The sequence below is a fragment of the Chironomus tepperi genome, unplaced genomic scaffold (assembly GCF_022539635.2).
Source record: "Chironomus tepperi strain 1889 unplaced genomic scaffold, CSIRO-AGI_Ctep_v1 contig_309, whole genome shotgun sequence".
NCBI lineage: Eukaryota > Metazoa > Arthropoda > Insecta > Diptera > Chironomidae > Chironomus > Chironomus tepperi.
In genome coordinates this window covers 52,766-79,259 of record NW_027226431.1, presented here as the reverse complement: position 1 = coordinate 79,259, position 26,494 = coordinate 52,766, and the positions used below count along the sequence as shown (strand labels likewise).

Genomic DNA, 26,494 nt, shown 5'->3' with positions numbered 1-26,494 from the left:
TGTGTAGAGTGTATAATTTCAGATGTATGACATTTAAATTACATACAAAACAAAATGGGAAAATTGAAAATTCATGTTTAAAATATGTTATTTAAAAATGGTATTAGGTATTTGTGGATATCCAAGATGAAGCCTTAATTAATAAAATTCCCACAGCTTTCATGTAACTTGTACAAAATTGGAGTTTAATGTCAGTTGCTTAACATTTTTTTTATTTTTAATGCTTCATCTTCATTTACCCTCAAAAAAGGCTACATATCAATTTGAATTTACATAGAGCTGTGGTAAATGGCAATTAAATCACAGTCAGCAACAATATGGAATCATTTTTGGGGGTCTATGGTTTGAATAATTGATTTATGTACACTGAATTCATTTTTGAATTTTAAATCTGAAATTTCCGTTACAGAAATATGTTTTTAATTAAATCATGACCAATTCATATCAAGGACTAGCATAATCCACAATTTATAATGTTTATTCAATCCATGCACCCCATTTACACACATAATTCATGACATAGTTAAATAAGTGTCATTACTTATAAGTGGAAATATGATGAATGTTTTGTTGGATATGCATAGTCCTGTAGGAACATTTTAATTAAAGGAAACATGGAAATAATCCATTAAAACTTTCTCCTACTATTTTATGCCTTTTTTACTCATTCCCAAACTATTTGTGATTCAATTTGTTGCTATACATATGGAAGTTATGATTTTAATTAACTTTCGTGCCATGATTTTTGTTGCATGCTTTTATGTCAAAAAATAGAATATATTAAATTATTTGGTCAGCATAAAGTTTGATAAACTTGATCATGTCCATCAATTTTTTCAATGATTACAACTTTAAGAATTGAAACACTTGTTGGCTATTAGAAGCAAATAGTCAATAACTGCTGTGCACTAGAGGAGAAAAAAGAACTCTAAAATTGCCATCGTGCTGTGATATGCTGTTTATTGACCTTGCATGTGGTTCTTGACTTTTATCATATAAAGAGTGGATGGGTGCGTTTCATGATCTTATCTTTTGCAATTTAATATTATTTGAAGTTTCTGGCAATATTAGAAAGTTTATTAATTTATTTAATACTTAAATCTGCTTGAATAAAAAAAAAATTTGCTAAAAACGTTGAAATAACGATTTTATTTTGAAATTTATGTTTCAAAACCATACAAATTCATGGTAAAATGGACTGTTGAAAGGATTTCAGATCAAAAACAATCAGTATTCAAGAAATACAATCAAAAACCATACAAATGACCAAAATAGTTGTTAAAACCATATAAATGTTTACAAAAGCTGTTGAACGGTTTTCAAATATTTAATTAATTTTTCATACATTATTCATTTACAACTTCTCAGCATCACATTCCACTCTTAAATTTCAATATCAACAATCCAAAAAATATCGGTCATAATAAATTCAAAAACATATTGGTTATGTCTTCTAGGCTTTTCGATTGTTTTCGCGAAAAATAATAAAGTATAACATTTTAAAAATATTGAAAATTTAACATAATTACATAAAGTTATTAAATTTTAGTCAGCATGGCTTCGTGCTTTGGCTTGATTATAAGTGGACGATTAGTTCAAACAGATTTTCAACAAATTGATGGCACTAAATTCTTAATTAACATCTCGGATGCTGACAATATTAATTACTTAGTTACTTTTCTTACTGGAAGTATTCCATTGCCGGCGGGAACAGCAGCAGCAGTTTATTGGAGTTGGCCAGATCCAATAAATCCATCAAAATGGCAATATTTAGGCTATATAAGCAATGCAAAACCATCGGCTATTTTTAAGATATCACAGTTAAAAAAGTTACATGAACTTGAGACGCAGGAGACAGTCATGCAATTTGGAGAAGGTGCTATATCTCATGACGCTCAAATAGGCATATCGATTGAACCAGAGCTGTCTGTAGCACAACAAACAACAATGGTCGCAACAAATGAAGCCTCAACATATTTTGAGTTTGGCAAGAGAATGCTCGAGAATTTCTTTAATTATGCAAGTTCATTTACAATAAATCAGGCACAAATGACATCAAATCCATCTGAAACATATGTACCATTATCGACTCTCGCCACTTGGTTCCAAAACTTCCAAAGACGACTTGAACAAAATCCAAATTTTTGGAAATAATCCAGTTACCTCAATGTGCTTATATCCTTCATCAAGTTCATCATGTGTTGTATTTTTTTGTACTAAATCAAAAATTAGCGTATGCTGAAAAATTAAGAATTAAATAAAAAGCAAAAAAAACTATTTCTTTAATAAACCAAAAGCCTTGATTTTGTGTAGCTTTATTAGATATTCAATATTATCATTGTAATATTTAGCATTACAGCTTATGATCTTGGTCGTTCCTTCTTTTCTTTGTAAAGGGCAAGGAGTGAGACGTTTGCAACCTTGACAACCTGTGGGAATAGAGAAAAAATTTATTAGTAAATTGCTTGACTTACTAGCTGTATATTATAGAATGAGGAATATAATGTCAGAATCTCTAAATATTAATCATTGGATATTGTCATGGGATTGGCTCTGAGATAAATTTGCTCATCATTCTAGAATCTACTTTAACTTTTCATAATTAGAGTATAGCTTACCTTAAATCTAACACCGGGAATGTCACCAACAGCATGACCTTTACGACCGAAACCGGCAACCAAAACTTCATCGTTTTCTTCAATGTAATTTAAGCAACCATCACGGGGTACGAATGCAGTGATTTTCTTTCCATTCTTGATTAATTGAACACGGACGCACTTACGGATAGCAGAGTTAGGCTGTTTAGCTTCGACACCGCTGTAAATAATTACTTTTATTAGCTTATAGCTTAATATTGAGCATATTTTATTTTCACTAATAGTTGTTGACTGTTCGGACGCGCAGCTACTCACAGTATAATCCTGTGATTGGATATTAGAAGCACCAACTTCACATGGATAATACCGCGAATAGACACACATAACTGGATGTTTCCTGATATTTTCACTTATTTCTGGATATTATACTTACACTTTTTCAAGAACGATTCCTTTGGCATGGGATGCACCAGCGAATGGATTTGCCTTCCAGCGGGTTCCCAAGTGAGCCTTCTTGTAATCCTTATCGGCCCATCGTTGGTCACGTCTGTGTGTCTTGAGCTTACGAGCTGTTCTAATTCCACGAGGTTTACCTACAAATAGATAGAAAAGGACATACTTTAAAAATTGTTTGAACACAAAAATTTTAATTTTCTTAAAATTTCAAAACTTTGTCGGGATCTATAAATAATGCTATAATAATGTTACAGACATCGAGTTATGCATGAAAAAGTAGTTTAATTAAGGATATATCATGTATAAACACATGAAATGAGTAGAAATGTAAAACACGTGCCAAACGATATGAAAATCACTAGAAAATTTAATGAAATTCATAATTTTCGTTATTGCATTTATATTCACCACATAGATCTCGACTTAATTAACAAGTTTTGATAAAATTTAGTTACTTATTTCACTTAATTATAGCAATATTTATTTTATTTAAAATTTTTACGCACCCATTTTCTCTGAGGGGAATTGAAAAAGAAAGAAATTATGAATTCGTACTTTCAAGTCCCTTTTTTAAACAATTATTCAAATTTCAAAAATCCGTTACGGAAATTGATCACCTCAGATAAACATTTACAAAATTTTTAATTTAAACGTTTGATATGTACTTTTAAAACATTTATTATTAATTACCAAACAAATTAGTAAAGATTAGTTGGCAAATTAATCCTGGATGGCCGTGAATGAGACATTGTGTAACGGTCGATGTAGATTTTATAAAAATACGTCATCTCAGTAAATATTTCAAATTCAAATAAAAACAACTTTAACAGATTTTTTCACATTTTTTATTTGTTTAAACTAAATTAAACTAAAATCATGGATTTTTATCCATCACTAAAGAAAGCTAGACATTTAGACTTTTCTAGACCAACGTTTAACGAACCAAACATAGCAATTCCTGAGAATGGAGAGGGTAAATCACAAATTATTTTAACATTTTAATGGTTTTGCAATTAATTCCTTAAATTTCCAGTTAAAACTCGCGGTTTAAGCTCATATACAGCAGATGATGAAGAATCGGTCAATGACTTTGACTTATCGGAAGTTCCAAAAACCAAACAGATTGAGAATATTAATGTTTATTTAAGATTGCGACCTGTAAAGGAACAATGCAATTTCTATAAATTCAACGACAATACAGTTATCATTCCACAAACATCACAGATTAATCAGTTAACAAGCACTGAAAAGCACTATCAATTTACATCCATTCTCAATGATAAAGTGAATCAGATTCAAATTTATGATGAAATTGTCCGTCCAATTCTTACAAATCCTTTTGATATTAGAGGAAGTACATTTGCAAGTTATGGAGTGTCTTATTCTGGAAAGACTTATACAATTTTAGGAGACACATCACCAGGACTTGTTCCAAGAGCAATTACTCAAATCTTTACGGAATATAATGCAGTCATTGCTCCATTTCCTTGTGCTAAGATTCTTAATGACCAAATTTCGATACTTAGTGATGAGAATGTTGAGTATGAGATTGAAACATTGAATGAATTCCTCGTTGAGTCCAACAAGCTAAATAAAGGAAAAATGCTTAAGAATTGGTCGAATGAGGAAATTAATGTTGAGCATAAATTCACAGAAAAGAGCGACATAGACAGTAAAATTGACCGACTTTATGTCTGGATATCCTTTGTCGAGATTTATAATGAAAAGATCACTGATCTACTGACTAATTGTAAGAATACAGTCAGGCCATTAAAGATATTCTCGAATAGTGGGAATTCCTACATTCATGGAGCAACATGGCTATTTGCAGGCAATATAGAAACAGCTTTTAAGATTCTTAGTCATGGATTAAATCGAATAAAATATGCAGCAACAGGAATTAATGATCATTCAAGTAGATCGCATACAATACTCATAATTAACATGATTGCTGAGTCTGGAATGGAGTATCAATTGTCAAGCTTTAAATTTTGTGACTTGGCTGGAGCTGAAAGAACTAAAAAGACTGGAAATATTGGCGAAAGACTTAAAGAAGCAGGTGGAATTAATAATTCCTTACTTGTGCTTGGAAGATGTCTCGAAGCTGTCAATGGCAATCAAAATAAAGAGAATAAAAAGCATCCAGATCGTGTTGTTCCTGTCCGTGACTCAAAACTCACATTTCTATTACAAAGTTCCTTACAGGGACATGAAAAATTCGTTATGATTGTTAATTTATATCCCATTGCTGACTTCTTGGAAGAAAATCTAAACGTACTTAAATTTGGTTCCATTGCGAATCAAATTGTTGTAAAGAAGTCAGAAGTCCGTACTTTTAAGAGAAAATCGTCTCGATACTCATATCTTATGCAACATTCATCGATGCTGAATGCCTCTTTGAGGAATGAAAGCATGTAAGTAGACTCAATGACATTTTTAATGAATTTGTACAGTTTTAACGGCTCTTTTGAGTTTGAAATTCAAATTTTACAAAGTTGTTAAAATTTTGAATCTTACAAAACCGTTAAAATGAAATTTTTTTAAAAATCTCACCTTTAATTCTTTTGCCTATTTGTACTTACAGCTTGGAAGCAAATGAAGACCACGATGAATCAGAACTGGATGATTCATTTAAATGGAGTTCAATGAACTCTAATCAATTGATTAATGAGCTACGCTCACAAAAAATGTTCATTGATGGACTTAGCAAGAAGTATGTGGAAAGAGAAAAGGAGATTGCTGACATGAGGATGCAGATCTTGGAGAAACAAAAGGAAATTCGTGACCAGCTGATTAAGAGAAATGAGAATGATGTGAAAAATCTTAAGGAATATTATGAGAAGAAGGTATGTGGACTGTTAATGTATTTATGGCATAATTTAATTATAAAAAATATTATTTCTAGCTGGAGAATCAAAGAATCAGGCACGATCGCTTACTCAATGAAGCTTATTCCGAAATTGATTATTTAGAAAAGAAATTGAAGAAATTCCGTGGTGGAAATGAAGAGAACGAGGAAAATGAGGATCCCGAAGACAGTGAGGAAGAATCTGAAGAGGATGTTATAGAAATTGATGAATAGATTGTAAAGTAAATGTATTGTCCTTGCCTAAAATGATTATATTTAATTATTTTAATAAAACCCTTGTTGTAACGTATTTTTAAAATTCAAAAGAATTGTTTTTAACGGGCTACAGCACTAGTAAACTTGATAAATAATCACAAAAGTCTTGTTTTGCAAAAATAATTAAAAACAATGCCAGAGGAGATGGCAAAGACTGAAAAGTCAGTGGATAAGGATGCAAAGAAGCCAAGGGAACCGAAGAAGGTTAAGACATTCTTGAATAAAATAGTAATAAGGAAATTACCTCCAAATTTGAGTAGCGAGCAATTTCTTGAAATTATTTCGCCGATTCCTGACTATACAGACTTTTATTTCGTGAAAGCTGATTGGACATTAGGTGCTGAGTCGACATCTCGTGCATATATTGAATTTAAAAATCAGGAAGATGTAAGGAATTCATTTAATTAATTGACATACATTATTAACAATGTTAATCCACAGATATTTATCTTCAAAGAGAAATTTGACGAGTACGTGTTTATTGACAATGTAAGAGGCACAGAATATCCAGCGATTGTAGAATATGCTCCATTTCAAGGACTTCCAAAGTCACGAGCACGAAAGAAGGATAAACATGCTGGCACAATAGAAACTGAACAGCACTTCCTTAACTTTTTGGATATGCTCAAGTCGGAGGAAACTGAGACACAAAAGACAGAACCAAAACTTGAATACAGTTATCAAATAAAAGACGACAAGAAAATTACATCAACTCCGCTGTTGGAGTTTATTGCTGCTGCAAAGGAAGAGAAACGCGAGGCAAGGGTATGTTAAATGATTAGCTTCTGGAAATTGTGTTTGTGGACATAAAATAATTAGATTTCATGATGACTTTCCGGATTTAAAAAATTAGAAATTAAACGGTTTCTAGAAATTTGAATTCAAACCCTTACAAATTCAAATTATTTCTTTGACATTTATACGGCTTTACAACATTTTCAACTTCAGTTCAAGTTCAAAATTCAAGTTTTAAATTTCAACTGACCGTTAAATTTTATTTCTTACTGATTCTAATTCCCAATCCAATTCCAATTTTTAGAAAAAGAAAATCGAGGACAAAAAGAAGCAACGCGACGATGAAAAACAAAAGAAAAAGATTCAAACAGCTAAAAATATTCCAGAGCCAATTAAGGAGTCAAAAGAAGAAATTGTATATGAAGACGGCATAATGGTCAGAACAGTTCCATCACGTCTCGGTCGTAATGATAAAAATTCAAAGAGAGAATCAAAAGGCGACAATAAGTCTTCGGAAAAAGAAAATGTTGAGAAAGAGAAGCGTGAAAAGCGAGATAAAGAACGCGATGAAAGGCGAGAAAAGGAACGCGAGGAACGGAAGAAAATTCAGCGTGAAAAAGATGAAAAACGGAAGCAGGAACGAGATCAGCAGAGAGCTAAGGAACGAGAAGAAAAACGAGAAAAGGCTGCCAAAAATGTCGAAAAAAAGGTTGAACCTGCACAAACTGCTGTTGAGGAACCTGCAAAGTCATCACAGGCACCAAAGCGTGAAGTTAAAAGATACAGTGAACTGCGTAAAGCACGACAAGAGAAAAATGACACAAAAGAGCCTGAAAATGTTGAGGAAAATGCAAAACCAGTAGAAAAAGAGGATGTTAAGCCTGAATCGCCAGAGAAAAGTGAGCAGCTCAACAAGTCAGATGAGAAGAATGATGCAAGATTCAAGAGAATCCAGGACCTGAGAGAAAAACGTGCCAAACAAAAAGAAGAAAGGAAAACTGCAGCAAAGTCCAATGAAAATAAGCAGGATAAAGGCAAACACAGTAAAGAATCAAAGTCAGATGCTGACAGGGAAGCTGAAAAATCGGAACCAACAGACAATAAGGATGAAACTGATAACCAACTTAAGGAAGAAGATCCAAGATGGAAGAAAATTCAAGAAATGCGTGAAAGACGTCAACGAGAAAGAGATGAACGAGCACAACGTCAAATCCGCAACAAGGATCGTCCAACGATTCAAATTTACCGACCAAAAAGAGGTTCCGACACAAAATCGGATGGAAATGCAAGATCTTCAGATGAAATGTCTGAGTCGACTCGTAGACCAAAAGGCGATGAGAAGAAATTATCAAGACGTGACTCACGAGAGGAACGGAACCGCAGGAAGAAAAGTTCACGAAAAAATAGCAGCGACAAGTGCGATGATGAAGTTTTTGAAGAACGTCAAGTTGACGAGCAAGTTGAAGATTCAACTAAGTCAAGTGACATTTTGACTGAAAAGTTGGAAACATTATCATTGGAACCAGAAGTAGATAGCAAGCCTGAAACAGAAAAGTCAGAAAATGTAGAATAAAAAAATTAAATTTTTTTGTTGTTAATTAAAAAACATTTTTTAATAGAATTTAAAATTTTGGATTGTCCACGAGATTTCTTTGGCTTATGTAATAAATTTTTAATGCTAAAGCTATGTCCTACACATCTGATCGCTTAATAAGTAATTTTTCAGGACTTCCAGTTGTTGATTCATCAGAAGCTGGATCATTGTTGTTAGCTGCTGTCATTTTAGGCTTTACTGCTGGATTATTAATCTTTGCCTTCTTCCTCATTTGATTGACATTTCTGCGATGAATGCAGTATAGACATCCAATGAATATTATTAAAAATCCTAAAACTGAAAGTCCAATGATGCTCCAGGTAACTTGTGCTGTTTCGTGCTCGAGCACTTGTCGTCTGATGCTCATGCATTTTTCATAATCGTCTGTTTCAGTGAATGTTGAATTTTCAAATCTGCATTCTGGAATTGAAATTTGAAATTAAAATTTTTGAAAAATTAACGGTTAAATACATTTTGAAAATTAACGGTCAGAAAAATTTTGAAAATTAACTGTAAAAAATTTTTTGAACAAATTATTCAAAATGTAATCGACCGTTAATTTTCAAAAAAATTTAAACCGTTAAAATTTTGAAGAAAAATTTAATTAAAATTATTTACCAGCAGAATTGCCGTCGCAGTAAAATGAAAATATGTAAATATCTCTCTTCCTTTCCAAAAATCTCGTAACTTTCTCACAATCGCATCTCATAGTCTTCAATCGTGAGTCACTAATGTTTACTTCCTTTAAATGACAGAATGGTGAAAATTGCTGTGGCGTTAAGTCCCTTAATGGATTTGATGAAATATTTAAATGATATAAATCTGGCAAGATACCAATTTCTTTAGGTATTCTCTCCAAGTTGTTCCTTGATAAGTCTAACTTTTGTAAAGGCGCAATTATTGGACTTGGAATGTTATCAAATGACCGGAATGAATTGTCAGCAATGTACAGGTTCCTCAATCGTGGTAGCTTGAATATTTCTGGTGGAATATGAATTAATCCATTTCCAGAAAGATCCAGTGCCTCCAAATCTTCCAGTTTTGAAAATGTTTCATCCTCAATGTCCCTGATTCGATTTTCTTGTAGATAAAGGAATTTAAGGTCTAAATAAGGTTCAAATGATGTCCGTAGTAAATTTTTAATATGATTGTGTGAAATGTCAAGAACCTACAATGAAAATATTAAGCACATGAGTATACACATCCAATAAATTTTCTCTTTCTGACTCCAACACACAACATCCAATTTATTCTTAATTAATTTCAATTAGAACTTAAACCGCTGAGATGCTGCGACAAGCATAAACTTTGCATTGTGTGTGGAGCTGTCTGTAAATTGAATAAATGCTTACTTCTGTTGATGATTTCAAATTCTTTGGAATTTTGTCTAGATTTAAATTTGTGCAGACATAGCCGACCATTTTCTTGACTCTTTCCAATTCACATCCAACAGGCTTGCTGGGATCTCGTGCGAATGCATCTGTGCTGGTAATGTTGATGATTAGGAGGGAAAATGTTATCCAAACTATAAAGCTATTCATGATTTCTTATTTCGTTATTTATCTGTGAAGAAGAGAATTAGAGAAATTGGATCAGTTAGCTTAAGTAAGTTGAGCATGTATTATGTTAATTGTTATTGATAGCTTAACAAATATTTGAATGCATAGCTGTTTATGGAAAGTGATATTATGTTGAATGATATGTTTAAGTCATGATTTTTAATAATACACTAATTTTTATGAATGAATTTGAGTAAATTAAGTTGCTATAAAATTTGAAACGGATTTTTTAAGTTTGAAAAATTATAGCAAATTTGATCTTTTTCAAAATCGTTTGAAATTTGAACTTCAGATAACCGTTCCAAGTTTGAATTCTACAAACCGATAGAAATTTGAATTTTACAAAACCGTTAAAAATCAAAATTTTGTAACATTGTTTAAATTTGATTCTTTTTAATGAAAAATGCTTAATTTTAAAACAAATGACACAAAAATTGTCAAAATTCAAAATTCGAGTCAAGACTAAATAGAAACAAACACATATACATCAAAAACCCAAACAAAACAAAAATTGTTCATCAAGTCATTGAGTAAATAATAAAATTGACTTAATATGTCAGGTTATCAAGTGACTCTTGACCTTTCATGAATATAAAGTCGTAGCATAATTTCTCAGTTTATGCTGCACACAAAAATTCCATTGAATAAAGAACTCAAAACGTATCAAATTAAACTTTATGTTGTGACTTTATGCACAATATTTGCAACCCCAACATATAGATTCCCATTACAAGCACCAAATGCATCACATCAAAGTGATATGAATGAAAAAGTTACTGAAATTTAATCATTCTCCAGTTTCGTTAGCGTAAAAATGCATCTGGAAGTGAAAACGAAGGGAAAAGTGTAGGTTTTAAGTCAATTGTGATCATTTAGCTTCAATTAGCTTCCGACTTTAAAGAAAATATTAATTGAATTAAAACCTATATACGAAATATGAGTGTCCAGTGATTTGGAACAGTGTGGTGAGCTGTTGTGCACTATGTGCATTCTATTTTTATGCAAATGAGATTCACATGAATGAATTGAGATTAGAATAGAGGAAGATCAATAATTGATTATGGGATAGGCTTAGTCTGATAGTTAATTTGATTAAATTTGTCAAGCTTTATTGTCTTTTTTTGTTCTGTGAATATGTGACACATGATTTGCAACTGAATTGATTAATGCTCTCAATTTTTTTTAATTCATGACTCACTTTATGTTCACTGTTTCAATTTTTAGGGAATGTCAGTAAATGTATTACCATTTTGATAAATTTGGAGTTGATTTGAAGCCTTTGATTCCAATATATTCTGTGAGAATACTCTTAATACATATTAATTTGAGTTCAAGGCAACGAGTTCAAGATTGTTCTTATCATTGTTCATTTTATAGTAAACAATATATAAATAACAACAGATTCTAGCCCGAGAGACATAAATGAAGAAGAAGACTCAGTCATGGATCTTTTAAGGATCCGCAAAATGTCTTTTACTAACACCAAATGGAAGCCACCTCCACTTAGCATCCAAATGACTGTCATACGGCATTCACAAGGAGGTGGCTTCCATTTGAGGACAAAAAACAGCTAGAACTAGTCATCAACTGGATATTATCTTGTCTTTAACTTTTAATACCGTAATTTGTTCAATCTTGGTAATAACAGAGGTTTTGAAGTCCCTTCTTCTTTTGTGTCGCTCGGGTTGCTATGATTCACATCTTAAACAAACTTTTCTATCAAATTTTCCAAATGCAGTTTCATGAAAACAAAATTGTTTGATTTTTGAATGACATTTAACTTCATATAAAAATTACTAATGTCTCCCAGAATGAAATTGAAAAGAATTTTCTACAAATCATCTAATTTGTCACTAATTGCACAAAAATCACCACTTCCTTATCAAATAAAAACATTTGTTATGAATTCACTTTGCAGTAGACACGATCAGTTAGAGAAATACATAAATATTGTAAAGTTGATAATAATGAACAATGAAAATGAGATTTTGTTGATGTCTATGTCACTAGTTGTGCGTTCATTGATCCAAATAAATTGATCTCAATAAGACATTGATTGTAATCAATCATAATATTTTATTTGTTTAACGATTAACCACGAAAATTTATGTTTTTGAGGGAATTTAGAAGAAGAAATGTTTTCATTTTTTGAGGTTTTGTAAATAAAATTAAATAAAGATTGAAATATTGAATGAAATGAAATTTGAAGAAATTTTAAACTTTTTTCAAAGAAAATCATGTGAAATTTGGTTTTTAGTTTTTGAAATTTTTAAAATTTTGAATTTTTGAATCTTTAATTTTCTTTTACGCATTTTTAGTTTTTACTCATTAATTTTTAAGGTTTAAAGATTAAACAACTTTATCTTTTAAATAAATTATTAACTTTAAAAACCTAGAATGATAATTTTTGATTAATTTTAACTTGTAAACTTAAAAATTCTTTTGTTTCAAACAGTTTTATTTTAATTTTATGAATTTTCAATTTTACAAATCTTAATAATTTTGATTTAAACATTTTTAATTGGAACTAATTTCAATTTACACTTACACAACTAGGAATTTAATAATTCATTTCTAAATTCTTCTTAATTTCAAACTTTTTTGAATCTCAAATCTTAAAATTTAAAACTCTTTCAACTTTAAAATTTCAAAAAATGATAGAATTTAGATAAAAACTCACAAATTCGTGACTCACAAAGCTATAAAAAGATCATTTTATCATATCAAGTTACAAACTTAACCAGAACTTAGAACCACAAACAAAGCAATAGCAATAAGTGATTTCCCAATAAAAAGAAATCGAGCAAATCGAACAACTCCAAAAAAAATGAAACATTTTTCCATGACATTGACGTAAATTCAAGTATTTCTATAGATCTCGCAAATTAATTTATAGATACATCAATTCGATGTTTTATTGAAGAATTTATTGGCATTTTAAAGTTGTAAATAAAAAATTAATTTAAGTTTTTCTATTGTTTCGATCATGTATGATACTGCTGCTCATTTTCATCACATGCACAAAAAAGCCTCTGAACTGTCTTTAATTGAAATAAATTTATGTGATGCAATTGTGATAATGTTTGATGTAGGAGATGAGCATATTCAGCATTTTGAGAATATTCAGAATGAATGGAAGTGAATTTTTTGCTACATCGGTCGTTTCTGTTGGAAATGACAAATTTATTGCACTTGTAAAATTTTATGTTTGTGAGAAATTTGTGCACTGCTTCATGTCCGTGCTGTAAATTCTAACAAAACTATAATCCCGAAAATTAACATAAAAATAAATTTTATGCAGATTAGTAAAGAAGCATAAATAGATTTTTAATGCACAAATTTTGTTATTTTTATGACCTTGTAGAAATTATGATAATATACCTAGTTTAAGTAGTATTAGTGACAGGAGGCTCGGTTTAGAAAATTATAGAGAATTAGGTATGCTCGTGAGAGAGACAATTACTCATTTTTGTAGCATAATTTGCATATTATCACACGTAGTCCTTGCAGAGTTTCTATTCTAGATGATAATTATCTTCTTGGGTGTTTTAAGGTTTTAATCAATTTTGACTATTTTTTTTAAAGATTTTTCAATTTAACTCTAATTCTTATTAGAAAAATATAATCAAATTTAGCGATTATTTTAGAAATATTTTAAATTGAAAGTTCAAAATTCAAGTTGACCTTTGAATCCATACTCTGAATTCCAGAGTCTACAAAATATTGTCGTATTTAATTCAAATTAAATTTTCTAAAATTTCAATTTTTTTTTCAATTTTTTTTCCAATTTTTTTTATTAATTTCTCAAATTTTTGGCAATTTTTCAAAAGTTTTCGAATCTTTAATAACACAGATTTATCAAATTTTTCATTTTTAAAATTTGAACACTTAAAATGAAAATCAATAGTTCAGAAAGATTAGAAATTATCAAAAATTCTTAGTCAGTTACGTGTTCTTAGTTAAAGGTAAAGTTTGTAGAACTTTGTGAATTCAGATCAAAAAAGTCCAAAAATGCTTCGCGACATTGGAGTCCTGCCAAATCTGGTTAGAGAAATTGTTAAAATTAATAATTGTATTTGATATTTTGAACATAATTTGTGAAGTCATTTCTACAAATTGCGAAAAGCTATAAAGTCTAATGCAATTTTTTTTTCTAACATAGCTTTTTCTAAAATCAAATAAGATTCAATTCCAAAAAGTATTAAAAACTTATCATCTTTTCCAAAAACTTCTCTGAAAACTTTAATTCAATTCAACTGTAAATTATAATTCTATTGAATAAGCCTTAATTCAACAACTTTTAATTCTATTGAACAATATCTGACTAATTAAACTCTCAAATCTGATCATTTTGCATAATTCAAAAGATTTCCTGCTTTAAACTGTTTCAAACTTCCAAAAAATTTCACAAAACCCACCAAAATAAGTGATTAAAAATCGTAACATTAGCATGCTTATGTTTACTTTTAAAGGCCTTTAAATGCCGATTTAATAGTCTAACAAATTACTTAAAAAACAATAATGCACAGATTTCCCCCAAAAAACCTTAATCGTTGTCTTAGTCTAATTTCGAAAAGAAAACGAAGAAAATTATGACTCGGTTAAGTGAGCAATTAACGTCCATAATAATTGTGTATTAATTGATTGTGACTTAAAAACAAAAAATTCGAAATCTGACCAAAAAAGCCATCAAGTTACGAAGGTAACTCACCTCAAAAATAATACTAAGACCTCTTTTGCTGGATGAACTGATATGAATTGATCAATCACGTCTCACTTTTATATTTTACAGCCACTTGTTAATTAATTAGATCAATTTAAGTGCCTTTTATGTTTGAGCACCAAAATGAGTTCATCACATACGAACAGAACTGACTTAAAGATGGATGAGAAATGTTATTTACACTTGGCTTATATCGGCTGTGTCTATTTCTTTTGTAAATACTTTTTCTTATCAGATGATGACAAAATTATCACAAAAATTATATTTTAAGCCTTATTTACAGTCACACGGCAGGTTCACATTTGACACTTGTTGCTCTATTTCGATTAAGAATTTTATTGACATGCCCAAAAAGTCACATTTTTATCAATTAATTTGATTAATTTTTCCTTGACTTTATTCTAAACCGAAAAACTAGTAACGATCTGATCAGCACGACAGTTGAACGTCAATTGATTAAGAAATTGTAACAAATTTTTTTTTTCATTCTCCGTAAGCTCTTGATTGGTTGAGTTTGTAGTTGTGACTGAGTACTCTCAATTTTTTTTTGTTAATTTTGTTATGTGTAGCAGTGATAACAATTTTTTTTTGTTTTTTTGTGAGATATGCTTCATATTTTCTACCTGCTACTGTTTGTATTTGTACGTGCATTTATGGATGTGTGGATGAATATTATCTGTTGTAAAATAATAATAAAGAGAATAGTTTTGTTTTGTTTTATGCGATCCTTCACTAATATTGATGTGAATTGTGTGTACTCTTGTTTGTTTTAGAGCTTTTAGGCAGCTTTTATGATTGAATTGATGTTTTGATACTTTTTTGCTGTGAAATATTGAAAAGTTTATAATTGTACAAAAGATCGCGAGGAAGATCGAAGAATTCCTGGATTGGATGTGTTGAAAAGGACGCTAGAGTCATTAATATCATGAACTGGCAGAAGGTTTCGAAGGATAGAGCTGTCTTCAGACATTCCCTACGTGCGACAATGAGCCCTCGTGCGCCCCAGCCAAGGATGTAAGTAAGTAGTATAATTGTACAGCCAGGATAATTTGAGACAAGTGTAATGAAGATTCTATTTTTGAAAATTAAAGCTTCTAAAAGCATGAAGGAACGAATTTTAGCTATACATTCAGTAATTCTGAATAAACCCCATGGATTAAATGATATATTCAGTTTTGTTCCATATTAGTCCTCAACGGTGAATTTACGGCTCTCCATTCTATTCTCTTACCATTTACCTCACTCATGACCTGTTCTAGCATTATATGCTGCCTAATTCTTAGTTCTCGCCATTAAACTGCCTCTTTAAGAAGCTAATGTCATGGGATTCGAACCCGGTAGTTCAGATTCAACTCCAATTTACGTGACCCGCACAATACCCACATCCTAGACCCTTCGACGACCCTATCAATTTGAGGTATGATTAAAAACCATTTGATTAATATATAAATTTTATTATGGATCAATGATGGCAATACAAAAAAGCTGATAACAAACAAAATACTTGATAAATTTCCAATTTCTTATTTATTTTTTGATAACTTAATAAATTGACATAGAACCTTCAAAAATTCTTGCCAAATCCTCTTGTGACTGTGCTTTTGGTGCCATTTTAGTGACTCTTTCTTGCGGCAATGTTCCTTCAACAAGCTTTCCAATATCCTCAGTTGTAAATCCCAAAGAATTCAATCCATTTTCAATTCCAATATCATTCATATATTTCCTAACAACATCAGCAAGGATAAGTCCAGCATCGGATCTCTTTGCATTTGTAATATCAGCACCGAGTAATTGTGCTGCTTCCAAATGTCGTTCAGGACATGATGATCCAAGAAACTCAAATACAGCTGGTGCTGTCATCACAACAGACAATCCATGCGGAATTATTGGATGATCATCGGAATAACCTCCTGGAACAAATTTACGGACAAGTCCAGAAATGGCATAGCTAAGTCCATGACATAAATGCACACCACTTGATCCAAATCCAATTCCAGCAATGACAGATGCTAAATGCATTTTGGAACGTGCTTCATAGTCATCTGCATTGTAGACAGCTCTTTTGAAGTTTTCACGGAGTGTCGACAAGGCAAACCGAGCCCAACAGTCAGAAATTGGATTGCATCCTTGATACGGTGGACGAAGTTTTGGATTTGTTGGTGCTGGTCTGTCAGTGTAATGAATAGCTGTGAAACTTTCTAATGCATGACAAAAAACATCAAATCCAGAATAAGCTGCAACTTTTTCTGGAAGTGACAGGACATGAAGTGGATCAATTAATGCCAAAGTTGGCTTCAATGCCTTATAAGAAATTCCAGTCTTGACTTTCAAAGCTTTAAAGTCAAAAATGGCAATTCCAGTTGCTTCACTTCCAGTTCCAGCAGTTGTTGGAAGTGCAATCATTGGCTTTAATTTCACTGTCAGTTCCTTAGCTTTTCCAATCGGAGCATTGACATAGTCAAGGAAGTCAGCATCAGGATCAGATGAATAAAGGTTTGCGACTTTACAAGTGTCGATTGTTGAGCCTCCACCAACGGCTATAAATCCATCAAAGTTGTTGCTCCTTGCAAAGTTTATGGCTTTCATGAAACTTCCATCCGTTGGCTCGACACGAACTTCATCAAAAATATCAAATTTGACATTTTCCTTTGATAATGAATCAAAAAGTGTCTTGACTGATGGAAGTCCAGATACATTTTTATCAATGACGAGGCAAATATTCTTCAGATTCATGTTTACTACATCCATTCCAACTTCACGTGACACACCTGGACCAAATCGAACTGTATTTGTTGTCATTTCAAATGCAGTCTCTTTTGACGGCGGTGAATCGTGCATTCGCGAATGTGCTGGACAGCGGCATCTATTTATTATGAATATTTGATTATTTTTAGTCGCAATTTAGAAATGAATCTTCAATTTGAAGGTCATTTAGTGATAATTTATTAAATAAACTCACGATACGTTAGTAATTGCTGTCATCAAGTCCAAAACTCTCTTTCTAGGAATCATTTTGCTATAAAATATATTTTTTAAAAAAATTTTACTGATAACAGCAACGAATGCGCAGCTCTGTTTGTAAACAACTGATTTTGTTGTGTTTTCATATCACGAAGGCGAGACTGACAAAAAATTACCTGATATGAGATGAAAAGTGAACGTTACATTAATTTAGTAATGAATTTTGGTGGATTAAACTGAAAGGTTTTGAAATTTTTGAATTTTTCTGGATTCAGTTTGAGTTTTAACTTTGTAAACTCACAGACCGTGCCTTCTTCTTATAGCCGGACGTAATAAGTTAACGATGTTTTGAAGCTTTTAATGATGTTTTGGTTTATTATAAGTGACATAGCTAGTTTGGTGACTTTTTATGTCCGATTAGGTGTTTCTAAACCTGAACTGCAAGAAATGATATCTTGCAAGCAATTGAGTATGTGAAATTGGCTCGGTGGCACATTATAAGCCGCAAAACGCTTCATAGCAGCTCGGATTTTCAACAATTTAACTAATAAGCTAAAGGTTTTTTGGGGTATTTTTACTGTATCCATGTTCCTGTGTTTAGTATACTTCAAAACAACAGTTTTCATCTGATTCCGATTTAGAAATCTTCTGACAAGCTACAAACTTTTGGAGCTCCTGACCGACGTTTCTCTTGCAAATCTCAACCAAAACAGATGTAACTAAAATTGTGTTTCTGTCCCAACAATACATATTCTTTGCGATTCTTCTGTATGCTTGAAAAATTTGGGTTTTCTAAAGACGGTAGATTTCTAGACTCTGTCTGAAATTCTTTTAAATTATTCTTAGTGGAGCTAGTTGGAATTGGTCGATCATATGTCTAATTATAATCTTGACATTCTTGACATTTGTGTAATCTCCAAATTAAGTCGACTAAGCGCAAAATATTCCATTCCAGTTTTGCTTGAATAATATACCCCCGAACTCTAAATATAAGAAACGTCCTTGACCTGAAAACTAGTAAATTAAAATTTAATGAATAAAAACAGAAGAAGATTTTGAGCTTTTTCCATTTTTGTTTATTTAAAAATTCTTCACATAAATCTGTTACAAAAAACGATCTTGAATAATTATTTTATTTCATTTTTTTTTTCATTTCATTTCTCTCGTAAATTATGTGTCTATATGCACCTACCTAACAGAGCAACATATTATTTTATCAATTATTGTTATAATGTATCTCTATCAAGTTCAAATTAATTTTTTTTTCATATATTTTAATACAGATAGTTTTTAATTAAATTTTATTCTCTTGTCGAAAGAAAATTAAAGTTAATTTAATATTTTTCATCATGTATGTTCTCAGGACTAGGTGAGACTTGGTATTTCCAAAAAAAAATTATTGTTTTTTTGCTGCCTAATTGAAATTTTTTTGTTTTTTCATCCTAAATGCTTGCGAAAATAATCCTCGACAAATGGCACGATTCATGATACATTCTTTAAGTCCTGATTTTTCCTACCTCAATTTTATATAAAAAAAAATATTAAATAGATTTTTATTTTTTTTTGTTTTGTTTTAGAAGGAATGTTAAATTTATAGAAAGTTTTAATGTCTAATAAGAAAAAAAAAATTATCTTAAAATTTATAATTTGAAGTTTTTTTTTGTGTTGCTGAACTTTACAAACTCTTTTTTTTCGTCTAAATATTTCAATTTCCACATCCACTTTTTGTGTTTCAAGCACATTCTTTAATAACTAAGTAGAATAAACTTTTATGTATAAAATAATAATAATAATAATAATTTTGTCTATGGGGGTTCATCAATATTTATATTCAAAGGGGGTGTGGGGAGATGTCTGAGGTGCCAAGTGCCACTCTATGACAAAGAGAATCGATTTCAATAATGACAGGTTGGGGTAAAGGGATTCAGTAGTCTAAAAAACTCATTATTTTGTTGGATTAGTAAGTAACCAACCCCCATAGAACAATTCAGTTTTTAGTAAGCAAGTGATTGGAGTAATCAGTCGATTTACCGAGCAGGGATGGGGTTTAGAGTCTTGAAATTTGATATTCAGCATGTTGAAATGAGGCAATGGATCACAATTGATCTGTAAGGTCAGCAAAATAAGGATGTAAGTATGCTGATATGGTCCTTTGAAGCTAGTCCATTGAATATTACATGTACCAGCCCAAAGAGCACAATGTAGTCGCTAAGGCACTTCTTTGACGGTTTGAACTTGAAGTGCATTGACGACACCCAACCTGATGGTTGTTTATACCCCAATTTGATTGTTCAAATTGAAATTAGCCTCTACATACCACTCGGATACCTTGATCTCCCCAACAAATAGCTGTTTCACAACTCGGCAACCAACCTTCTCACTTCCAATCACTTCCTTACCACAAAAAAATATTATTGTTGCTGTTTAATTATTAATTAATTATTCATTAGTTTGTTTCAACGTGAAAAATATTTTCATTATTTTTTAAATCGGCAATTTATCAGTGTTATATGTATATATGTACCATATTGTGTTTAAGTACTCATCTACAAGATAAAAGGGTTTTTTTAGTATATGTTGTAGCATAATTATGAAGTTTTTTTTTCCTCGCATATTTTCATTCTATAAAAGCTGATTATTTTTTTGTATAAAATAATAGACTGAATCACAAAAGCCTTTTTTTCATTTACAAATTGCTTCATTTATTGATCTTGTGGTGCTTTGGGGGATGATGGAGAGTCTGAAGCTGTGGCTGGATATTTAAGAATTGATTGATTTACTTCGAAAGGGAATATTTAGTCAGAAATTGGAAAAATTTAAAGTCATTTGATCGAAATAATCAATATTCAAGTTGTTTCAGTATCGAAACTGGACATAAGGTTGTATAAGCAAGGCTAATAGTTTAATTTTGGTGAATTTAACGATTTTAATACAAATTAAAGCTTCAGAACCATCAAAAATTTAATTTTCTGACTTTTTAAACAAGTTTGAGTAATTTTTGATTGAAAACTGATTGTATTAGGTACCTAACTGGATGCAGAAAGCTTGTTCTACTTGTATATTAGAACTAAGTCTCAAAAATCTCAATAAAACATTGTAACATAGGGAATCTTAGCATCTTCGAGATGCAATTGGATTAAAATTGAATATTAAACTCTCAAATGACGTTCAGACAATCGCCAGAAAGTCATTAACTCATCCAGCTTCAAGGCAATCATCCCATTCATCCACCATTACACCACAAAATATTCACTAAAGGCTCATTTCGAAATAATAATATTTTTTTATGATTAATAAAAAGAAAAACTCAAAAGAAAGAAAGTTGAAGGCACAACTCCATTCAGTTTTGAAGAACGGACGGTTAATAATTTTGTATCATATTTATACTTGTGCAATTGGAGTGTATCGATGTACTCTTGGGGTTTGTGGGATTATCTCCTCTGATAATTTCTGATAAATTATTGAATTCTTCTTTGACTGTAACAATGCTTGACGATAGCGTTCACCACGTCGACGCATGCACGATGAAATAACGAACATTATAACTAGTAATACGATAAGAATACTGAGCATGACAATCATCATTGGCCAGATGAATCTGTATGGTACGACTGCTTCTTCGATTATGACTTCTTCCTCTTCATCATCATCGAATTTAGGGCCACCTAAAATAATTTGACATTTAGTTCCAATACTTAAATGAATAATTCCCAAAATCTTACCAAAGATACGATTTTCAACTTTCTTAATGACATTAATGACTTCTGGCAAAAGATTCTTATCTGGCTGCTCAGCAATGCTCTCATCTTCTCTATCTTCCTCATCATCATCAGCATCCTCTTCATTATATTCATATTCATCCTCACCTTCTGATGTATCATTTTCATTATTTGAATCGACAACAGCTGGTGCAGCTGTAGTTGTTGTTGTTGTTGTCTTGGGTCTGGCTGTTGATTTCTCTTTTGGTGCTTTTGATGGAACAATTGGCTTCTTGGTTGAAACCTTTTCTTTAACAATATCGACAGTCTTGTCATCTGGATCGTCATTATCGTCATCATCATCGTCATCGTCATCATCATCAGTAACATCATCATATTCATCTTCATCATTAATTTCATCCAAAACTTGCTCATTATTAAGCTTGTTCTCTTCATTACGTTTGCAGATCTTGCGAGCTAATTCATTCCATTCAACAGCTGGACTCATTTCTTCTGAGAATGATAATTTCATTTCCTCTAATTCACCGAAGTTGTTGCGGTTTCCAAGACTTATCTGTGGATGAGGAATTGAATTAAAACTTTTGGTCCAGAGAATGATAAGTCAACTTACCTTTCGTTGTCCCAAGAATTTCATAAGGTTTCTGAATTCATCATTACATTCCAATGGATTGTTCTTCAGATCGAAGACCTTAAGGTTCTTCATGGTCTGTAAATTCCAAAAAAATCATGATCAGAACTGATTAAGATACAAAACAGTCCAATTTAATACTTACACTCAAATCGCTAGCATAGATGTTCTTAATGTCATTATTGGATGCATTGAATACCTTCAAGTTCTTCAAAAGTTCGCCTACACGAATGCTCATTGAAGAGTCATGCCATAATGTAACTAAATCACAATCACTGACATCCAATTTCTGTAAGTATGGTGTTGCTTGGAAGATCTTTGGTGAAAGTGATTCCAATGGATTTGCTGCGAGATTAAGCTACAAAATAGACAAGAAAATGCTCAATTTTGTGTCATTTCAGGTAAATTGACAGCTTACCATCTGTAGATCCTGATTGTTCCAGAAGATTTGTTGATTCAAGGTTGCAATCAAGTTGTTGCTCAAGTCAAGGTCCATCAAGCGAAGCAATGGACTAAAAAGAACAATAAATCAATAAATCATCTATAAATCATAAAGCCAGCTGCTTCCAAAACTCACCTAAACAAGTTCTTTGGAATATTTTCAATGTTATTTCCGCTCAATGACAATCGTGTGATGAATGGCATTGTCTTGAATGTATTTTCGCCAAGATTTGAAAGATCACAGTTTGATGCGTCAAACAAGAAGACATGGAAGGATTTGGCATTTGTCTCAAATCCATCAGCTGGAAGTGTCTTGAGTCTAATATTGTCATTGATACGGATGACTTCTAAGTCAGAGTTCTTCAAGAATGTCAAGCTGCTGAGTGAGTCGAGGTCATTGAATGACAAGTCAATATGACGGAGGTTCTTGAGTGGTACAAATGCTGCTGGATTGATTCTCTTGATCTTGTTGCCTTTCAATGAGAGGAAGCTCAAATTTTCCATATTCTTGAACATTTGATTGTTGATTGTTGTGATTCTGTTGTAGCTAATGTCAAGTTTTTGGACATCCTTAGTGATGAATTCTAAGTTTGAGACAATTTCATTGTATTTCAAGTGCAAAATAGCGAGTGATGTCTTGTTGAAGATATTCTTTGGTAAAGTAACAATCTTGTTGTATGACAAGTCCAATTCCTCAATAGTTTCAGTCTTGTCAAAGAGTCCTTCTGGCAATGTTTCCAATTTATTGCCTGCCAAATTAATGTAAATGATATTTTTCATTTGACTGAATGCTGTTGGCAAGAAAGCTTGCATATTGCAATTTGAAATGTCAAGTTCCTCAATTGATGGTGATTTAAGCATATAATCAGTGTATGGTGATGAAAGACTTTGCATTACATTCAAATTATTTCCTGAAAGTGTCAATATCTTCAATTTTGTATTGTTAGCAAAAGTGTCTGGATGAATTAAATCAATTCCAATGCTTGTCAAGTTGATTGAATATAATTCATTGAGTCCATTGAAGGCACTTGGACTGATGTATTCAATTGAGCTATTTGCAATTTTGATGGAAGTGACATTTTCCAAGCCAATTTTCTTAAAGAATTCAACGCCAAGTACAATTGGATATTGTGGTCCAATATCAATAACTTGAAGATCAGTAATCGGTAGATTGGCAAATGATTGAGTCTCCAAGTCAAGACGACTGCATGTGGCAACAAAATAAGCATGCATGTTTCTCTCACATATACAATCGCGTGGACACTGTTTCATTTCAATTTTATTGGCATCAATATTCAAATCATCTTCCTCAAGTTCATCATCACTGTCTTCCTCACCCTCATTGTCATTGTACTCATCATCAATCAACTCATCGTCATCTGTCTTCTTTTCAGTCTTGTTAGTTGCTGGTTTTGTCTCTGTATTATTTGTGCTGTTAGTATTATTGTTACTGATCGTGTTTGTGTCAGTTCCAGTATTTGGATCGTCGTCGTCATCATCCTCATCTGAAAATTCACCCTCATCCTAAAAATAGAAATTGATTAATAAGCATGAGTAAAATTTTGACAGCTCAATTGACTTACATCATAATAATCATCATAAGTGGCATCCACATTATCAATATCGTCTTTTCCGACGTCGGCATGTGAAATGTCTTTAATCATATCGCCCTCCAACTTATCATTTTTAAATGCTGAAAATTATAATTGAAAGAAATTTTTAATTAATGTGCATTTTTGTTGAGTGACTTTGGCAGAGATGGTGATCTTGAGGTTGGCGTTGGTATGGGGATCTGTTTATGTGATTATGGTAAGCTTAAGGCTTATTAGGCTCAAAATACCTTGCTGTTTCATATTATGTTGGAGCTGTTCTTGTTTAGTATCTAAAAGTGCTTAAAACAGCCAAGTAATCCCTAATAGACAGGAAGTAGACAATGAGACGCGACTTCATCATGAGCCATGTGAGTATACCCATTGTCTGTTAAGGAACCAAACTGAATTCCCCAAAATTCACCCAAAACCCAAAGTCACCAACTCTGTCCACTTATTATTCCAACTTACTCAACGCATCATCCTTGACAGATGCCTTCTCAGTTGATGATTTTGAATTTTTCTTTTCTCCTTTTGTGCTGACTATTCCATCCAATTGATTGTCTTTGGGTAATTGAATCATTTTATTAAGACGTGGATCCTGCGCTGCAAGAAGCTTTGATTCACGTTTTGTTGCCTTTATATCGTCTTTTAAGATTTCATTGTCCTTCAAATTTGGTTCTGTGGTAGCGTGTACCACGCATGCCACAACCCCAATGAGGAGTAATACCAGCTTCAACTGGCTCCTCATCCTGGATTAAAGAAACAAAGAAAAAAGAAATAAATTGTGAGAAAATTTTGCTTTTGTGATTTTTTTGTTTATAAATTCTTTCACACACATCCATTCAGAATCAGGCATAAGATGTACATTTTTAAGCATTTCATTATTTTATGGTGTTTTGATTTCAATTAACACGCTTTGTCTAGATGATCTTAGCTCTTTGTTCTCCGCAAACTTTATTTTAATTACTGAGCTGCTCTTTGTTATCAGCTTTTCTAATTAATTTTAATATTTAATGCCTTTAATTATCATATTGCAAACATTTTGCAGTAGATTTTTGTGCTTACTTTGTGTTGACATTTGAAGATATTTTGAGGAAGTGGGGCAAATTGATACTGACAATGTGACTTATTATTTTGATACTTTCTGTATACAATTTCAGAAGATGTAATTGAATGTTTGTAGTCATTGAGGTCAGTAATGTGATACATTTATGAGGATTTAATTTGTGAAATGGAAAATTTTTACAGAATTTTGAGTTTTGTGACTTTTTGATGGACACAAGGTGGATTTGAGTGAGTTAGGTCATGATTTTTTGGTAGGGTTAGGAGTCAAGTTGAAGAAAGTGTCATAAACTCTGAATAAACTCTTGTATCATCGACCAGCACTTGTTTGGAAGTAGGAATCGAACCTGCATCATTTGAATTCGGAGTTTCTGTTCTTTAATAACATTTTGTGTCTTTTATCTATTGGAGGCTATTAATAGAGATTGAGTAGCAATTACCAAAGGGCAGCCAGAGAAAAATTCAATTTTTGACGTCAACTAAGAGAGTCTAGAATCACAGCTGATCTGTACGTCCAGCGAAGTAAGTAAGTAGTCTGTTATCTAGCAACTTGCAGAAAATGCGAATAAATGGCTAAATAGGACAACTAAGTATATAATTTGATACCCCAAATTCCAATCTAGTCCAACACTAATTTATTAAAACTACAATCTAAACACTTCTTCTAACTTGTCATCCATCTACACACAAAAAAAAAAAATACTCTACACTGCCAATAATCAATAGAAACTTCAGTAGCTCATGAAATGCTGCTCATGAATTTCATCACATCTCATTAATACCATCCAAACACACACCGATCTGACCGATGAGTGTAAACTATTTTTTTTTACTTCTCCTACCGCATCAACATCAGCAAAATAATTTCACATGTCAAAAAGTCTGACAAGACATCACATCACGAGATATTCGTTAAAGAGAAGCAGAAAAAATACACAAAAAAAAGAAAAAAATATTGAGGAAGTGAGAAGGAGAAGGCATGAATGAAGAAGAAAATGAAAAATAAAAATTTCATTCAATTAAAAAAATTTGAAATATTTTAGCGAATGTAAATGATTTTCAGCGGGATATAGCAAGAAGAAATATTTGAAATATTTTGTTGGATGCAGCAACAGCCGAACATATATTTAAATAAGTCCCGTTCGTATATTTTTAGGAACGACGAGGAATAACAATTCGTGCACATCTGAAAAAACGTAAATAAATATTGCACAATCAACGAGCACATTAGGGCAGTTCGAGAACATAATTTGTAGCAGAAGTCAGTTAATGGGATTTGTGTAAATATAATAAGTAATTTAGC

At 31.8% G+C, this 26,494-nt stretch overlaps 7 protein-coding genes across 7 annotated transcripts; 3 read left to right on the top strand and 4 right to left on the bottom strand.

Moving 5' to 3' along the window:
• The first annotated feature begins 1,388 nt into the window (after nt 1–1,388).
• On the top strand, nt 1,389–2,296 carry LOC139092611 (protein OPI10 homolog). Its single transcript, XM_070643085.1, has 2 exons — nt 1,389–1,489; nt 1,550–2,296. The coding sequence occupies exon 2, from the start codon at nt 1,555–1,557 to the stop codon at nt 2,152–2,154; it is 600 nt and encodes a 199-aa protein (XP_070499186.1). The 5' UTR covers nt 1,389–1,489; nt 1,550–1,554; the 3' UTR covers nt 2,155–2,296.
• Nucleotides 2,278–3,644, bottom strand: RpS23 (ribosomal protein S23). The gene is made up of 4 exons (XM_070643086.1): nt 3,560–3,644; nt 3,031–3,190; nt 2,619–2,817; nt 2,278–2,429 (listed from the first exon to the last, which is right to left on the bottom strand). Exons 1-4 carry the CDS (start codon nt 3,561–3,563, stop codon nt 2,361–2,363), a joined length of 432 nt encoding a protein of 143 aa, XP_070499187.1. The 5' UTR covers nt 3,564–3,644; the 3' UTR covers nt 2,278–2,360.
• Nucleotides 3,645–3,888: 244 nt separating this feature from the next.
• sub (subito) lies at nt 3,889–6,235 on the top strand. Its single transcript, XM_070643215.1, has 4 exons — nt 3,889–4,026; nt 4,087–5,467; nt 5,638–5,899; nt 5,959–6,235. The coding sequence occupies exons 1-4, from the start codon at nt 3,930–3,932 to the stop codon at nt 6,133–6,135; spliced, it is 1,917 nt and encodes a 638-aa protein (XP_070499316.1). The 5' UTR covers nt 3,889–3,929; the 3' UTR covers nt 6,136–6,235.
• An 11-nt stretch (nt 6,236–6,246) lies between these two features.
• Nucleotides 6,247–8,608, top strand: LOC139092698 (regulator of nonsense transcripts 3B-like). Its single transcript, XM_070643216.1, has 3 exons — nt 6,247–6,564; nt 6,619–6,942; nt 7,217–8,608. Exons 1-3 carry the CDS (start codon nt 6,310–6,312, stop codon nt 8,483–8,485), a joined length of 1,848 nt encoding a protein of 615 aa, XP_070499317.1. The 5' UTR covers nt 6,247–6,309; the 3' UTR covers nt 8,486–8,608.
• On the bottom strand, nt 8,502–15,294 carry LOC139092699 (peroxidasin homolog pxn-1-like). Its single transcript, XM_070643217.1, has 4 exons — nt 14,777–15,294; nt 9,859–10,069; nt 9,125–9,674; nt 8,502–8,926 (listed from the first exon to the last, which is right to left on the bottom strand). The coding sequence occupies exons 2-4, from the start codon at nt 10,045–10,047 to the stop codon at nt 8,604–8,606; spliced, it is 1,062 nt and encodes a 353-aa protein (XP_070499318.1). The 5' UTR covers nt 10,048–10,069; nt 14,777–15,294; the 3' UTR covers nt 8,502–8,603.
• Nucleotides 15,295–16,221: 927 nt separating this feature from the next.
• T3dh (Type III alcohol dehydrogenase) lies at nt 16,222–17,909 on the bottom strand. Its single transcript, XM_070643066.1, has 2 exons — nt 17,748–17,909; nt 16,222–17,651 (listed from the first exon to the last, which is right to left on the bottom strand). The coding sequence occupies exons 1-2, from the start codon at nt 17,798–17,800 to the stop codon at nt 16,331–16,333; spliced, it is 1,374 nt and encodes a 457-aa protein (XP_070499167.1). The 5' UTR covers nt 17,801–17,909; the 3' UTR covers nt 16,222–16,330.
• An 893-nt stretch (nt 17,910–18,802) lies between these two features.
• On the bottom strand, nt 18,803–24,901 carry Gp150 (glycoprotein 150). Its single transcript, XM_070643441.1, has 8 exons — nt 24,598–24,901; nt 24,121–24,230; nt 22,674–24,061; nt 22,515–22,608; nt 22,242–22,454; nt 22,079–22,174; nt 21,472–22,021; nt 18,803–21,414 (listed from the first exon to the last, which is right to left on the bottom strand). The coding sequence occupies exons 1-8, from the start codon at nt 24,875–24,877 to the stop codon at nt 21,131–21,133; spliced, it is 3,015 nt and encodes a 1,004-aa protein (XP_070499542.1). The 5' UTR covers nt 24,878–24,901; the 3' UTR covers nt 18,803–21,130.
• Between the last annotated feature and the right edge of the window lie 1,593 nt (nt 24,902–26,494).

What these genes read in the sequence shown, in the direction of transcription:
- LOC139092698 (XM_070643216.1), top strand. Translation starts at nt 6,310, where the DNA reads ATGCCAGAGGAGATGGCAAAGACTGAAAAGTCAGTGGATAAGGATGCA. An exon ending in AATTTAAAAATCAGGAAGAT is followed by an intron (nt 6,565 to 6,618) that starts GTAAGGAATTCA and finishes GTTAATCCACAG; the next exon opens with ATATTTATCTTCAAAGAGAA. An exon ending in AAGAGAAACGCGAGGCAAGG is followed by an intron (nt 6,943 to 7,216) that starts GTATGTTAAATG and finishes TCCAATTTTTAG; the next exon opens with AAAAAGAAAATCGAGGACAA.
- RpS23 (XM_070643086.1), bottom strand. An exon ending in GGAATCGTTCTTGAAAAAGT is followed by an intron (nt 2,818 to 3,030) that starts GTAAGTATAATA and finishes AATTATTTACAG; the next exon opens with CGGTGTCGAAGCTAAACAGC. An exon ending in TTCCCGGTGTTAGATTTAAG is followed by an intron (nt 2,430 to 2,618) that starts GTAAGCTATACT and finishes CTATTCCCACAG; the next exon opens with GTTGTCAAGGTTGCAAACGT.
- sub (XM_070643215.1), top strand. Translation starts at nt 3,930, where the DNA reads ATGGATTTTTATCCATCACTAAAGAAAGCTAGACATTTAGACTTTTCT. An exon ending in AATTCCTGAGAATGGAGAGG is followed by an intron (nt 4,027 to 4,086) that starts GTAAATCACAAA and finishes TTAAATTTCCAG; the next exon opens with TTAAAACTCGCGGTTTAAGC. An exon ending in TCTTTGAGGAATGAAAGCAT is followed by an intron (nt 5,468 to 5,637) that starts GTAAGTAGACTC and finishes TTGTACTTACAG; the next exon opens with CTTGGAAGCAAATGAAGACC.
- LOC139092699 (XM_070643217.1), bottom strand. Translation starts at nt 10,047, where the DNA reads ATGAATAGCTTTATAGTTTGGATAACATTTTCCCTCCTAATCATCAAC. An exon ending in ATTTGAAATCATCAACAGAA is followed by an intron (nt 9,675 to 9,858) that starts GTAAGCATTTAT and finishes TTTTCATTGTAG; the next exon opens with GTTCTTGACATTTCACACAA. An exon ending in CTGCGACGGCAATTCTGCTG is followed by an intron (nt 8,927 to 9,124) that starts GTAAATAATTTT and finishes TTTCAATTCCAG; the next exon opens with AATGCAGATTTGAAAATTCA.
- LOC139092611 (XM_070643085.1), top strand. Translation starts at nt 1,555, where the DNA reads ATGGCTTCGTGCTTTGGCTTGATTATAAGTGGACGATTAGTTCAAACA.
- T3dh (XM_070643066.1), bottom strand. Translation starts at nt 17,800, where the DNA reads ATGATTCCTAGAAAGAGAGTTTTGGACTTGATGACAGCAATTACTAAC. An exon ending in ACAGCAATTACTAACGTATC is followed by an intron (nt 17,652 to 17,747) that starts GTGAGTTTATTT and finishes CATAATAAATAG; the next exon opens with ATGCCGCTGTCCAGCACATT.
- Gp150 (XM_070643441.1), bottom strand. Translation starts at nt 24,877, where the DNA reads ATGAGGAGCCAGTTGAAGCTGGTATTACTCCTCATTGGGGTTGTGGCA. An exon ending in ATTCCAAAGAACTTGTTTAG is followed by an intron (nt 22,609 to 22,673) that starts GTGAGTTTTGGA and finishes TGTTCTTTTTAG; the next exon opens with TCCATTGCTTCGCTTGATGG. An exon ending in ACAATCAGGATCTACAGATG is followed by an intron (nt 22,455 to 22,514) that starts GTAAGCTGTCAA and finishes TCTATTTTGTAG; the next exon opens with CTTAATCTCGCAGCAAATCC.